Genomic DNA, 15305 nt, shown 5'->3' on the forward strand with positions numbered 1-15305 from the left:
ACCTTCAAATAAATGTGTAAAAGTGTTGTGAACTTGTGATATACTGTCATTTCTAATATAAATATTGTCATTGTTGTATATATACTGTCATTGTTGTATTTAAATATTGTCACAATCACCCAAAAAAAGGAAATTTTGTATACAGCTGTAATGAAATATAAAAAGTAAAGAGACCATTTAAATGAATGGATAAAAGTGTTGCATATTAAATGAATGGGTAAAAGTATGTATACAAGTGTTATATAAGTTTTGTCTATCGTTTGCATAAATACTGTCATTGTTGTATTAAATACTGTCATTGTTGTACTAATTACTGTCATTTTTGCTCATATATAGTACTTTGTTTGACTTTTCAACTCATGAGATGAAATTACCATTTTACCCCGGGTATGGAGTAATTGTGCCGCTGGTTACCAACAATGCAGTCTCCCTCCTTATATCAGCACATGCAAATTATTAAGCACGTACATGTGTACAGCTGAAAGCAAGTTTTTTCCCGGCAAATATAGCGAAAATTAAATTGACATAGAAATAAAGGGATGAATCCCTTCTCCCTCATTTAAATTATTGGCATACCATTTGGAAGCAGAAAACCTAACAGTTCTCACCAACAAATCTTCTTATTTGAAAGAAGCTGCTAAGTACAAACCGTTGATTTAAAGACTACAAAAAATTGAGGGAATAATGACACTACAGCTCTTCAATCATCCCTGTTACCTAGCCTTAGCTACAGTTTAGTGTGTGGAATTTGCAAAATTCTTACAAAAAGTGTGAACTCCTATAAGGTAAAAGCTAAAAGGACTGGGAGGCCAAAGGACCATTTGCTACTTTATTTCTTCACTCCCAGATGAATTTGGCCTTCTAACAAATCGCCCCTGCAATAAAACAAGTATATTTTACATTAGGAGATAGAAGAAATGTAAGATAGTATATAAACCAATAACGTAGGCTAGTACAGCACGCTCATACTGATGCAAACATTTCAATACAAGGAAACTAATACATATTGAGAAACACAAAACATTAGAGATAAGTGCAAGATAAAATACAGTGGAATTTTTATAACAAGAAATGTTTCCGAAATTGCAGGACAGCACAAAGAACATAATGACAGGAGATATTTGAGAATTGAGGATGGAACATGTTCCTGATTCCTGAAACTAGCAATCAGCAAAAGCTGCAGTGTGTGTTTGATCAAAGTCTACATCAGCATATATGTCAAACTTAAAGAGTAAAACCTGAATTTATGGCATGGTTGAACCGTTGAAACATGAAAAGTAAATATTTAAATGGTGTAAAGCATATGGCCAATTGTTTACGAACTTAGGCATATACATGAGCTCAGAAAACTAAAACATTAAATGGATGAAATCAATCCCAAACTAGCATAATATGCAACTAAGCAGGCATATCTCCTTGCCGCAAAGGAAGAAGAGCACAAAGCATCAAGAACAAATACAAACCCACATGAAGTATTAGAATTTGACATGACTGAGATTGAGCACTGACCAAGTTGGCATTGTTGCATACCTTCATTCTCGGTCGTTGATCAGCATTAACCTTTCTAACTTGATACCTAATCTTCTTTGAAAAGAATCGCGTTCGCCTTTTCTCCTTGTACCGCTGAACACTTGCTTCCCTCAAGGCCCCAGACTCACCAAATAGATCTATCTGTGCCAATCTTGCCTGCCATTTCAACAGTTCTATCTTTTAATTTCTTTAATTTTGTTGACGATTCCATCATAAGTGAAATAAAAGGGAGCATAGATAGGCTAGAAAAAGCAAGCAATATGCCTCTTTCACATGCATTACATTATATTCTGGAAATGATAAGCAGTGTATTAGAAGGGGGAAAAAAACATCTATGCAAACCCTAATTTAGGGGACTGCACAAATTAAATATTACTATTATTTAAGTAGTAACGGAATACTTGACTGTGTATTATAATATGAGTTAAACACAACCATTCTTCTTTTTGTCTCACTTGATATAAATTTAATCCTTTTTCAACTGTAGTGAGGCCCAAAGAAGAAACACCAAAACTTGAAATACTCCAAAACTGAAACTTTTTAATTGGGAAATAAAAGTCTGTTATCGTTTAATCCAAACAACAAACTCAAAGTATCATTAGGCGCCAAACTCTGTTAAACTAATTTTTCAGTTCATACAAGAGAGCGTCTATATTTTGACTCCACTACAGTCTATATCCGCTCCGTTATGTGGAGTACTTTGTAATTAAGATTTTTACCATTTGGTTAGTCTAAAAAGAAATGATGTCCGTCCCAAAATATAGTGCCTGTTTTCCATTTTGGGTGTCCTAAAAGGATGTACTTACTTTTACAATTTCCTATATAATCAATTGATTTTTTTCCCAATATACCTTTACCAAACAACTTAATTATAGACGGGGAATACACAAGTCAGTTCATACATTAATAATGAGACCTCGAAAAACTCAACAGAGACAAAGATGAATCTAGAACATACCAAGGCATCACTTCCAGAAAGCTCGGAGCCATCATCGGAGAAAGGCGAACCCCGATTTGACCAAGCATTCAAAACCTCATCATAATTCAGTTTCAAGAGCACCCCAGGGATGGGTTTAGGATTTGGGGCTGAATTTTCCTTGCCTGATGATGTTGAACTGGACTTAGGACTTGAGGATGAATTTTCCTTGCTCAGGGCTGAACTAGATTTGGGAATGGACACTGAAATATCTTTCTTTGGGGTTGAAGAAGAGGGCTTGGTGTTTAATTTATCCAACTTTTTCTTCTTCTCAGCTGGCAAAGGCTTGTTAAACCTTGGTGAAATTTCACCAACATCAACAGCAGGAAATCTCCACCAATCTCCCTCGTCACTTTGTCTAAATGCCTTGGCCACTCCTCCTCTCATCAATCCAAATCCAAAATCAAATCTCCCACCTAATCCTAATCCTAATCCTAGTCCTAATCCCACAGGATAACCATAACAGAAATTAACCGGACCAACACCGCCATCAGAGCAAGTCGTGGATTCTCCTTCGACACACTCACTCATATCCCCCATTATGCTGTCTATAGCACCCTCTCCAATTTCCTCATCAAGGATAGATTCTGCATCGAAATCTTCGTACCCATCAGATAAATTAGAGGAATTCGTTTGGCAACCGATTTCATCCATGTCATTCGAGTATGACTTGCCATAGACAGTTGAATCTATATGAAATACAGGTTTCTCAACTGGGAAAGGTAGGAGCAATTCACCAGAGGTTTCTTCAAAGGAAAAGGAAGAGTACTCACGGGGCTTGATGAATTTGCCAGGCTTACATATATCCTTGGCGGAGAAGATATTTGGATAAGCTGTGGAAAGCAAGGCAGCTGCCTCATTGTAAGTCTGATTTGGGCGTTTTCGAGGTGTCCTTGGCTTTCGAGTTGAGATTGCTAGTGGAGAATTGCTTGATTCTGATATAGTCGAAGAAGGCGACGAAGAATGAGAGGTACGGGTTGAAGTTGAGGGGGATTTAATAATATCAAGGTCAATTGTATAGGCTGCCCGTCCACCTCCACTCAAGCAGGAGCTCATTGTTGGAATGAATCCCTGACTGAAATTCAATCAAACAGTCTCAATTCAATTAGAACTCAACAATGGGAGACTGAACAAGAGAGAATTGATCCTCATTAGCTTTTAGAAGCTTAGGGAATTCAAAACTGAGAATTGAGTAAGCTTTTGAGAGGCAATAAGGAGAATTCAAAACTTCACCAAAGGAATGTCAATCAAGAAGAGTGGAAAACAAGCTTCGTGCTTTGTACCAAATTTGGCAAAAGGCCAAAACCCTGAACCCTAAAAGAGCAAAAGCAAAAGGCAACAAACAGTATACGAGGGAAAATCTAGAGTTTACCAAACCCAATTTGCAAAAACAAGGGAAGTTTTTGTGCTCTAAGCTAAAACCCTGGAAAACCCCATATATGAATTGACAAGAAGGAGCAATTCTTAAAATGTGGATTGCTACAATTGGAAATGTAGGAAGAAAATGGATATTCTTTCTATTTATACAGGACAAGGGAAATCGCAAGGAGATGGGAGAAAAGACTAAGAACAGGAAAGAAAGGCACAAAGCTCAAAAATCACAATCTAACAGTGGATGGGTTTTGCAGTGAAGAATCAGAAGTCAGCAAAATGAAAATATACCCGATGAGAGTTCAAAAGGGAAAATTTAGCCCCACAATCAAAACTGGGGGGGTTGGGATGGAAGGGAATGGGGGAAGGAGAGAGAAGAGAGTTGATGGGCGATTATGTGTATTTGAGCAGGTCACGAGGGGAGAAGAGATAAGAGGTAAAAAATCTGATATCTGTTAAAGAAGCTCTGAAGATAGCAAAACCGCAAAAGCAGAAGAGTGGGACTCTCAGAAACAGAGAGGTGGGAGTGTGTGTTCTTATGAGTAATGAACTGATGGTTAAGAAAACAGGGCAAGAGCCAACCTTTTCTTCAGATGCCAACAATAGTTACTGGACCACTATTGTTCTCTCTCTTCCCCCCCCCCCCCCCCCCCTTCTACAATTATTTAACCCACGGGATTGACTACAATACCCCTGATTTTAAAGTACTTTCTCATTTCTCTAAAGTACTATGTTACCATCACAGAATTCTTTTTCACTGCAGAAAAAACTATCACCCATAAGGAGATTGCCAACACATTATTGAATATTGATGGTGTGTTTATGGTTATCCTCATCTTATTTTCGATTTTTATCTGAACTTACATAAACTTAGGTGAGTTTATGGGAACTAATCCGAGGACAACCCAACCTATATCATTATTGAGGCAGAAAAAGAATCCTATACACTCGTCTATATAATCAAATCCCATATAATCTTATCAATGCATTCATTCACTATAAGCAAATAAATACCGGATGCTTAACTCATTTCATGATGATATTTCAGAAAACATTACAAAGATTTTTCATTTGTGGCCCCATCAACTCTCAGAAATAAGGTTGCAGTAGTTTTGTAGTAACACAAGATGAAGCCAAATGTCTTTATTCACCGATTCTGAATTCTGAAACTTTTAAATTACTATAGATATTTTCAAATACGAATTCAGACATCTCAGTGAAGGAAAGAAAAAAAATGGTTCTTTCTTGTTGGACTAAAATGATTCTTTGCAAGTTTCATGTTGTAATTTTACAAAAGTGTCAACTAAACCATAATCTATGTTAAAAAAAATTACTTCTTAATACAATATTAACAGTGTAAAGTTCTTCATTTTATTTTATTTTTGTAATAATTGAGTACTCAAATTTTAGCTTGGTTCACTTCAAAAAGTCAAACAAAAATAATATTTTCTGTCACGAAAATATTAAGAAATACAGTAACATTTTTTATTTTTTATTTTTTAAGAGCAAGAATAATATTGTTAGTAGGAGTTAAAAAACAGGCAATCAGAAATTGTGAGTGGCATATTCGAGATTGTGGCTCTACATGAATCTATCCTAATCATGGGCAAGTATTGTGGGCTAGACAGATTTTTTCTGAGTTACTGAATTAGCTACCCAACGGATCTACTAAAGTAATCAATCCTCAGTCATTTATTACCCATTTATATGGGAAGTTCTCTTATCCACTGACGTGTCAAAATACTATTGGGTGCTACAGATTTTTAACGGCTGACCTGGAGGATACTTTTATAGGTTGGTAGCACTTTCACGTGTATCTAGAAAGGAGAGAGAAAATAAATAATAATAAATAAAAAAAGAACTTTTGGAAAACTAAATTAAAAATTTCCCTCAACGCGGCAGCAAAATGATTTGCAACTTTTTGGTATTTTGTGTGAAAATTTATGTGTGGCAGATGACCCCTTAACGTTGCACTAAAAGGCTCCTTAGAGATTTCGGATTAGAATTTAGAAAAAAGCCAAGGTTTCGTGATAGATATACTACTTGCACAATTGCACTATTTTGCTCGCAATCGTTATCCTTTTATGCTTACAGCGAAGCCAAGGGTCATATTTTGTGTGAATTGTGAGGCTAAGTGTATACAATTAGTCATTTAACAAAATACCACCACTTCTTACAATAGGATTCAATCTGTTTGATTGGGACACAAGATTATTCTAACCCTACCCATTTAACATTATCTAAGATACTAAGAGGTGAGAATTTGAGGTTTAAAGTTAATAAAACTCCACGTGAATTCAAATGTTTCCACTGATTTAATTAGAGATTTATTAAGAGATGAGAATGAGTTTAAGCGAATTTAACCACAACAACAACAAAAACAAAATGAAATCACAAAGTCATATTTACGAGTGGTGTACAATAAATATTGTACACCGACATTAAAGTTAACTTAAAATACTTAAAAGTTAGCTTTATATATGTAAAAGTATAAATTTTTTAGTTAATTTTTTTTTCATTTTAATAAAAAATATTTCTTCAAAATCACTAATAATGTATAAAATTAGTTATTTAACCGTTTAAAATGTTTTTCTATCAACCTTTTTTGTATAATATAAAAGTTAATCAAAACATAGTAAAAGTTACAAACAATTATGTAAAAGTTATTTTGGTGTACAATAAATTTATTGTACACCTTGTGCGCACAAGATCTTTTGAAATAAAATTCTTTTGATGCAAAATCTGGAAAGTATTTTAATTCAAGAAAATCCAATAATAAAGAACGCAAAAGAAAATGAAAAAAGTATGAAATTCAGTTAGTGAGTATTCCGTAGAAGAGGAGGAGAAAGTATTCCTTTCTGGCTTTCTTTATACTACGTACTTCGTACAATGAATGGGAGCTGATGATTATTTCTAATAAAATAAAATAATCAGATTTATCAATTATATACTCCTACATAATTCAAATTTGGATCCCTCGGACATATTTTGTGAATACTATTCAAATTTTCAAATGGATATATGATGAATTGACATTAGCTTACAGCCTTACACCAATAAGGCAATAAGGATTCATTGTCTCATTTCTATATCTCATTTTATGCCCCGCATTTCTTATTTTTCCATGTCACCTTAATTCATTACTTAGCTATTATTATTACATAGATTAAGTTGAGTAATACAACAACTTAGTTTAACGTCGCCTGGCAATTAAAGCTTAAAAATGATGTTTGAACCATCAATAGATGGATTGGCTTAGTCGGGCACGGAACAGATAGAGGGGGACAAAGATGTTTTGGTGAAGGAGCAATTTAACCAACATATTTAAAGGTTAACAGAAGTACTTGCTGGAGTCATGTACTGTACTGATGTAAATACAAAGTACCTCTTGAACATTATTTTTTGAAAGTTAAGACACCACAAGGAAAAGGCAGGGGCACCACAAAGAAAAACTGTGTATTTTTTTCTCGTTTTCTTTTTTGAGGGACATAAAGAAAAACTCTTGAATCATGAGCTACTTCCTATGCTAACCAGAAAAATATCAAAAATCAAACAAAAAATACTGAGAAATGGGCAACAAAGTCTAGCTTACCTCCGTTGAAAATAACAAGTTGTTGAAGTCCATTGTTTATGAGCACATTGTTGTTGTGTGTCTTCCAAGTTCTAGCGAGTTATCCTGAGGAAAAATGCAATAGTATTTGATGTCACAAACCGAATGACAGAATCAGTAATCACAATCAGACATTTTACCTGCCGTTGTCCAACTAACAGTCCTTGTGTTCCTGCAAACAACATCGTGCAAGGAATGAAAAAGAAGACCAGCCAATAAACAGATTGGTATGATGAAACGTGCAATAAAAAAGAACACCTTGGTCGGACAAGATCCCTAATGATGCGAGAAATTTTTTGAAGTCGGATTAATTATCCTTTTTCTATTCATTTGCCGCTAAGTCGGCCAGCTGAAATGCTTAAGTCAATCTGGATATTCATGAAACTGTTTAATAGTATACTATGATTCTATGAAAAAAATAGTAACACTACATCAGGCAGCACTAAATCTATGCACCCCTTCCGGAAAAAGGCAGGTGATAACAACAGGCCCTTTTTCACTCGGACATAAACCTGAATTATGTTAACATATCACGAAAACAGCTGCTGCCTGGTGATGACAAAATTAATTTCACCAACCATAAGACTTGCAAAATCATCCAAGCATCCTCTAACCTAGCAGCACATGCAATCTCCTACACGTAAAGCAGTGTATAAAAAAGCGCAAAGCGCACTAAAGCGATATGAGTCCTAGAGCCTAAGCGCAAAGCGCAAGAGCAAGGCGCGCGCTTCATCGAAGTGAAGCGCACTTTTTAAGAGGTTAAGGTTCTTTTACTATTATGCATACATATCTTACTAAAATAATCACAAAAATATATAAACATCAGATTTGCTTCCAAAAATATATCACTCTTTATTTTAACAAAAATAAAGCAGATAACATAGTGTTTATCAAGAAGCTAGGGCCGGCTATTGTGACTGTTGTCTACTTGTCTTCTTCTTTTCTTCTTTTCTTCTTTTTTCTTTTCTTTTGGACTCTTGGCCAACTTTTTATTGTTAAGCATTAATAGGGCGTGGTCCAAAACACAATAACAACATACTCCGTATAAAAAAAGCTTTTAACGTAACGTAATAAAAACAAAAAAAAAAAAATGAAGCGCCAAAAAGCGCGCCTTTTGCGCTTCAGGCACTTAAGCGCGCTTAATCACAAACGCTTTGCTCAGACCTAATTAAGCGCGCATTTATAAACACTGACATAAAGTAACGTAAAGTACTACTGAAACAGGCAGCACTGACAGGTTTAACTTGTAACAAAGCACAGGTTGCCTGCGGAAAGTCTGTATTCTAAAAGAACTTTTTTTTGAAGCCTCTTTCCACCCGCTCCTGGGAAAAGAACGAGGCTACGATGAGATACCACTTACACAATCTTTTATCATTCTCTACGGCAGTTCGATCCGGATCAAGGATGCAAATTTGATCAATTAAGCTCGAGTGAAAACATGTCAATGCACTTAATAAATATTTACGTTAAACTACAATTAAGTAGAAATTGGTCACTCTTGCACAAACACAAAAATATAATAGGCATATCAACAATGATGGTTACAAATTCTAAATTTGTTAAGTGTTGATAAACTTTGGCAGAAATAATTTCAAGTTTCAATTGACAACAAGCAAAAGATCAAGCTAATTTTATTCTGTAGAAGAAACAGATTGATTTTCAGGTTCACCACAGACCAAATTCCTTCCATTCAGCATCCTGGAAGAGATTAGGCCCCAAGAGTCAATTTCAACTACACTTTTAGGGACAAACAATTAAATTTTATGAGACAAGAAAAATGTTCTGAATAGATTAAGAAATACAAAGTAAAGCACAGTGCCCTTCTGAGCCTTCCAGCCAGCTGAGACATATGGCTCTTCTAATAGAACCCTACAAAATTATCAGAATCTTTGTTCTTTTCTTTTATCTAAGTTCAATTGGAAACCTGAGTTTTACAAAAACGACAATGCTTTTACATGCACAGCTTACCTAGAAAGACTTAAAACTTATGACAAATAATGTAATAAGATTATTTTGCTAGATGTTTGTTTGCCTTATGGTAGTGAAGAGACACGACAATAGTATCGGAGCCTTAATTGGAAAACAATGGGGCTCACTGCTCACAACAAGAACCAAGATGTCACCCCCATGAGACACTTCCCTAGCCTCCATCCAACTCCATTTGATCCTAAAACTTTGGTGTATTTCTGAATTTGAGCGTGCATGGGTGTGCCTGCCTTCTATGATAATCAATGCATTCTGGTTGTTACTTTAGGGGAATAACCGGATGTGTACATGACAATTCTTGTGACTGGAAAGAAAATAGGACGGTACATCTGGAACAGAACCCAAGTCATGGATCATTTCGGGTAGAGAAACTCTCCTTTCACAGTGCTCATGTTCTTTTACAGGAATTTACTCAAAGATTATTATTCAAATTTATACAACACTCGGGTTGGCATGCAATTATCCCCATGGCCATTTGGGGACTAGTCCTCTATTGGTGTATACCTTTTTAAAGTTCATTAAAATGTACTTTATCCCCAAACAAGAAGGAATAATTCATGGGAAGAATGAGAACGAACAGAAGACAAAAATATTAAAGAAGGAAAGGTGTACATTAAATGGATGGACTAGTGGGATCAATGAGGAGGCAATATGTACCCTAGGTGTAATCCCCCTGCTTTGCTTTAAAAGGATTCAATGTACTACTTATACCACCAAGGTGCACCTTTCTTTTAAGGAGCACATGTGCTAAGCGCACTTGGCTGGGAGTAGTCTTAGGATGGGTGATGCATAAGTGAGGACAAAATGCACCGGAAGAACTTGTGGTGGCCTGTGAGGCCAGTTGTTGGTCCAAGATGTTCATTTCGTGACAATTGGCTCCACCCTAATTAAGGGTTGGGGTGTTACACTAGGACATTATTATGCATTCATAAGACCTGAGCTATTGTCTTCTATTCAAGCATGAACAAGTTCTGCGTGCAATCTAAGATGTCCTTAGTAAACCCACCATTAAAAGAGCACAAGTGGGGTTTTTTAATGGAAGGACAGATCAGATAAATGGCTTTTCAGTGGAAGAAACATAGGGGTTTTTAAGTCCATGTTCCTAAAACCACCCAATAATCTGGAACTGAACAAAGTTGACTTTGGAACTGTACCATGGACACGGTTAATCAACTTAAAATATCATGTCAGAACGATATCAACACTTGCATAATCAAGTCCAATATATAATTTCTGGAAGCTAGTGGTTTCTTTAAAGACATAGTCTTCTTAGTTCTGATATAAAGAGACCTGAACTCTCCAAATCATCTAATGGCAAACATTAGATGTACTCTATTGCTTCTCTAAATTCTCTTCTAATAGAATACTATTCGATATGACAAATAAGTTTTATTTACACTGCCTTCCAGGGTGTTACAGTTTTTATTGCACACACACATTTAACACACAAAAAGTTGATCCAATCAAAGAAAGTGTATGAAAAAAGTGATATGACAGGCACCAACAAGGCAACAATTTTAAAGATCATACTCTGTACTTTTTAAAATAGCTGTCAGTTTAACATAAGCCGCTACCTATCTTTTCAAAGCTGGTGTGATCAAGATATAAGCAACCTTACCCAAAACAGCAAAATACCATTAGAAAACTTGTTGTCTTGAGATGAGAAAACATGGAATTTTTTTTTGACAAACTACAAGGGAAGGCAGAAAAATAGATATTAATCATATTATGTAATTTTTCAGAAACATAACAGTAAGTTTTTAATATCACCACATATACCTATTCTTTCTCTATTCAACCAACTAGCATCACATGTAAACACCTTCATACCCAGGGAAATAGTACGTCAGACTAACTAATGCTAGATATAAACCTAATGTGAAGAGCTCGGGGCCGTTGTCCACTCCCCATTACAATAATTTAGTATCATACCCCGCAAATTCTGGTGGAAAATAGATGTAGTTACCTTCAGTAGACTAAACACTTCTTCATTATTGTGCTCAATTTACATTGTGGAATCAATTCCTAAAGCAAACAGGAAACTTAAGCTAAATCAAACTCTAGCATTCAACCAGCAAGATACCATATCAACATATTCAGCAAAGACCTGAAATATTTGATTGCCTAACTAACCGACATAATTCAGTGCAAAAACAAATGCTTTGCTGAATTTTATCCTCCAAAGTCCAAACATAATCAACTCACGAGATATCTCTTTATTTGTTTCTGCTCTTTTAAAACACCAAAGCCAACTACCCAAACAAACAAGCACAACTCACCAAAATACGAGAAATAATCCCGTGTTATCCATCAAATGCATCAATTGCTTGGTTCCTCCTTACACTGTGATATTAGCCAGACCCAGATATAACTAAGATTATTTTATATTAAGAAAAAAAAAAGTTGGTTGGTCGGATGCTCCTGCATTAACTCTCTACTAGTGCTGAATGGTTGGTAGAAAAATTACATACTGGCCTGCCTAGACCCTTAAGTTGTTGGAGACAACAATGGGACTCATTTTGACTCCATACGGTGGATGCTTTTATCATGGTAATATAACCCAAAACAAATGACAGATAGAAACTTGCAATGGAGGGCATGGCTATTGGCAGTTAGAATTGTCATAGGTTGCTATTTCTAACATAGTTTTAGACAACTATAAAGTGATGCATGTGATTTACAATATTCATTTTCTTGATCACTCCTCACTTGTCCAAACAATTAGCTGTAATATCCATGAATAAATCTGGAGAGGGTTGTCAAATTACCCTATTACTAGTCTATTACGGTTTACATGACTTCCATATTCCAATTTGGAAAGTTCACTATAGCAATATAGTTCAAATGCTCATTTCCTAACAAAGAACATAAGTACAGGCCTCATAGTAATATTTCAACAACTATTCTCTTTGTTAGAATATATGTTAATATATTCTCATTGATGGTAATTGATTGAAAATCATGAAACATTAGTCAATATTCTGTTAGCATAATTGGCGTCATTAGTTACATGATTTACAATCAATTACAATCAATGAGAATATTTTAACATATATTCTAACACTCTTGAACCAACAAATCATCTTCTCGTAGAGTTACCACTATCTTGATCATCTATCTCTATGAGATCCATAGCACCACAGGTCATATCTCATCTCAAAAACTAACTCTTATCAAAGGATTGCACTGGAATATCCGAGATACAACCCAAATCATCAAGATCAAGGGTATGGTGATGCCAGAATAACCAGCAAGATATGGATCACCTACTTTAAATGGTATGGATATGGACATAGTAGAGTCGATTCTTATGATTAGCTCCAGAAAGAGACACTGGAAAGGTCATCTTGCTATCTCTAAATGTCCATTTATATTCTACCACCATTGGTCTATAACTCCATACTAAAACAGTACTCCGTGAATACTAGTATGAAGAAGACGGTATATCAAGCCTGATAAATTTACTTGATCATAGCCGAATGAACAACTATAATTTCGCTCACCGAAATCAACTATATGCCTGATTTTAGGTTGAAATTTACTCCTATAAATTACTTCTCCTGTCCAACAAAACATGTGTCCCCTTTCACATTTCCTTCAATGCAACTTTGACCAAGTATTTCATCGCTATATTTTGGTAAAAAAAATATACAAATATACTACTCCTTACTCCTTAGTACTATTACGCAATCTACAAAGTTCGGCCTCAAAAGACGATAAATCTTTTCCAAACCCTAAGAACTAATTATGCAATTTGTACAAAAGAATCAGCCAAATAAGGGGAAGCTGCAGAAGCTTAGTTCATTACAAAAATGTGAAGATAAATGTTCCTCAATATCTAGTAGCATAATATTAACTAGCAATTTCCTTGAATTCATACCTTCGAAACTTTTTGCGAAATCTAAAAAATAACCAAAATTGAACTCAAATTGCTGCAAAAAATTAAACATTTACCTTAGAGGAAACCCAAAATCGCGCCAAATTCGGCATTCTTCTAACTGAGTCCTCGAGAAAACATAGTGTGATCCTTCAAAATTGCAAGTTAAGTTGCCCTAGAAATCAAAATTTTCGAGTTAGAAATCCCTAATTGCCGAAAAACAGCGCCAAATAAAATTGAAACAATATAGATAAGAGAATTACGAGGAGGAAGAAGATAAAGAGAGAAACAGTAAGCATGCGACACCTGAGAATCCGCCATTAAAGAGAAAGCTCGGATACGAATCAATTGTTGCGAATTCAAAGATTTTCAAACCCTATAGAAGGTGGTACGGAGGAGAGAGAAAGAGAGTGGAATTGCGGAAATGAGATATCCGTTAGGAGGAGGGAGGGAGAGGAGGAGAAATAAAAGGTAGTTGGCGTCTACTTGGCGATGCTTTTAGCATCAGCAACCGTCCGCCAATTGGATTCAGCAAAAAGATCTTTCAATTTCTGATGTGGCATCTACACGTGTTGTTCTTTGGACAAGTGGACTATATGGGTCTTGTTCGAGGGTGAATCGAAGTCATTCAGTTTGAGTCGGGTCCGGTCAAATAAAGTCAGATAACATTTGGGTTCATATTTTAAGTTACACGGAGCATCCATTTCATATAACATTTTTTATTTGGGTCAAATTCGAATCACCTAATCAAGAGGTGTTGCAGATTTACATCATGTTATGAGAATTTAAATACGTAGAAAAATCGAGTGAGCCACCTATATTTGCTATCTAAATATTCAATATGTCGCTCCTTTATTTTTATTTTTATTTTTTTAGGGACATGGTGGATTCCATCGATGGGATTGCCGAAGAAGGATTTTGATGTCATCGGCGATGGTGGTTAGAGTGTGCAGAGTATATACCAAATACCTTTAACTTAAATCATGATGGTTGTGGAGTTCTTATAGTCCTGAACTCCTGATACCTTCTGAAATGATGATTGTTGTGATGTCTGGTTGAATTGCTATTTACTGTCACTTGTGGTTGTATACTTGTATGTATTATTTCTAGTATATGTGAGGCGTTATGTTTTGTACTTCTAGTATGATTATGTGTGCTAAAGATAAGTGTATCGCTATTCGACGTCCGCATACACTAAAATCGCCCGCAAAATTTAATGTGAAAGTACGATGTTACCTTTATAAAAGAGAACCTCAATTCTTCACTTTTCACCTCAACTTTTCACTCTCAACTTTCCAGCAACCCCTCCCACCCCGGTTCAATTTTCCGGCAGCACCACTTATTTTTCCGCCAGCCACACTCAAACTTTCTGGCATCCCCAATTCTACTTTGCGGGCTGACCACAACTTAGCTCCAACCACCATCTTGACCACCGCCACCCTCCACCGATCCACCGGCTTGAGCTAACCACCTCATGGACGACTTCGCTCCTTCAACGTCGTAGTCGTCGTCCATGATGGACGCATCGTCGCCAAAGGTATGAATTTATTTTTATTTTTTTGAATTTTCGGGCTGCCCAGAGATGGCGGCCCAAACCATGTACGGGTCGCCCAGAGATGGCGGCCGGAACCATGTCGCGGCCGCCATCTCTAGGCGGCCCGTACATGGTTTGGGCCGCTATCTCGGGGCGGCCGGAACCATGTCTTGGCCGCCCAGAGATAGCGGCCCAAACCATGTACGGGCCGCCTATAGATGGCGGCCGCGACATGGTTCCGGCCGCCATCTCTGGGCGACCCGTACATGGTTTGGGCCGCCATCTCTGGCGGCCCAAATAATCTGATTTTTTTTTATTCTTTTCGGAATTGTAGGCTAATTAAAAAAAATGAAATTGTTATAATTATTTGTTTAAAAATTTATTTGTTTATTTATTAATGTAGATTAAAAAATAATGTGAA

General features: G+C 36.1%; 1 protein-coding gene across 5 annotated transcripts; it reads right to left on the minus strand.

Moving 5' to 3' along the window:
• Positions 1-601: 601 nt before the first annotated feature.
• Positions 602-13808, minus strand: LOC110794809 (protein CHLOROPLAST IMPORT APPARATUS 2). Of its 5 annotated transcripts, none has more exons than XM_056840334.1 (7): positions 13657-13808; positions 13428-13525; positions 7628-7659; positions 7470-7553; positions 2489-3581; positions 1510-1686; positions 602-875 (listed from the first exon to the last, which is right to left on the minus strand). In XM_056840334.1, exons 5-7 carry the CDS (start codon positions 3560-3562, stop codon positions 825-827), a joined length of 1302 nt encoding a protein of 433 aa, XP_056696312.1. In that variant the 5' UTR covers positions 3563-3581; positions 7470-7553; positions 7628-7659; positions 13428-13525; positions 13657-13808; the 3' UTR covers positions 602-824. The 5 variants fall into 5 exon arrangements, with proteins under 5 accessions (XP_056696312.1, XP_056696316.1, XP_021855458.1 ...); XM_056840338.1 differs by having other exon boundaries at positions 13614-13745; XM_021999766.2 differs by lacking the exons at positions 7470-7553; positions 7628-7659; positions 13428-13525; positions 13657-13808 and having other exon boundaries at positions 2489-4496.
• Between the last annotated feature and the right edge of the window lie 1497 nt (positions 13809-15305).

The sequence above is a fragment of the Spinacia oleracea genome, chromosome 1 (assembly GCF_020520425.1).
Source record: "Spinacia oleracea cultivar Varoflay chromosome 1, BTI_SOV_V1, whole genome shotgun sequence".
In the NCBI taxonomy this organism is placed as follows: domain Eukaryota; kingdom Viridiplantae; phylum Streptophyta; class Magnoliopsida; order Caryophyllales; family Amaranthaceae; genus Spinacia; species Spinacia oleracea.

Coding starts and splice junctions, on each gene's coding strand:
- LOC110794809 (XM_056840334.1), bottom strand. CDS start 3,562: ATGAGCTCCTGCTTGAGTGGAGGTGGACGGGCAGCCTATACAATTGAC. Junction 1,687..2,488: donor TTTCTGGAAGTGATGCCTTG/GTATGTTCTAGA, acceptor TTGAAATGGCAG/GCAAGATTGGCACAGATAGA. Junction 876..1,509: donor TATGCAACAATGCCAACTTG/GTCAGTGCTCAA, acceptor GTTTTATTGCAG/GGGCGATTTGTTAGAAGGCC.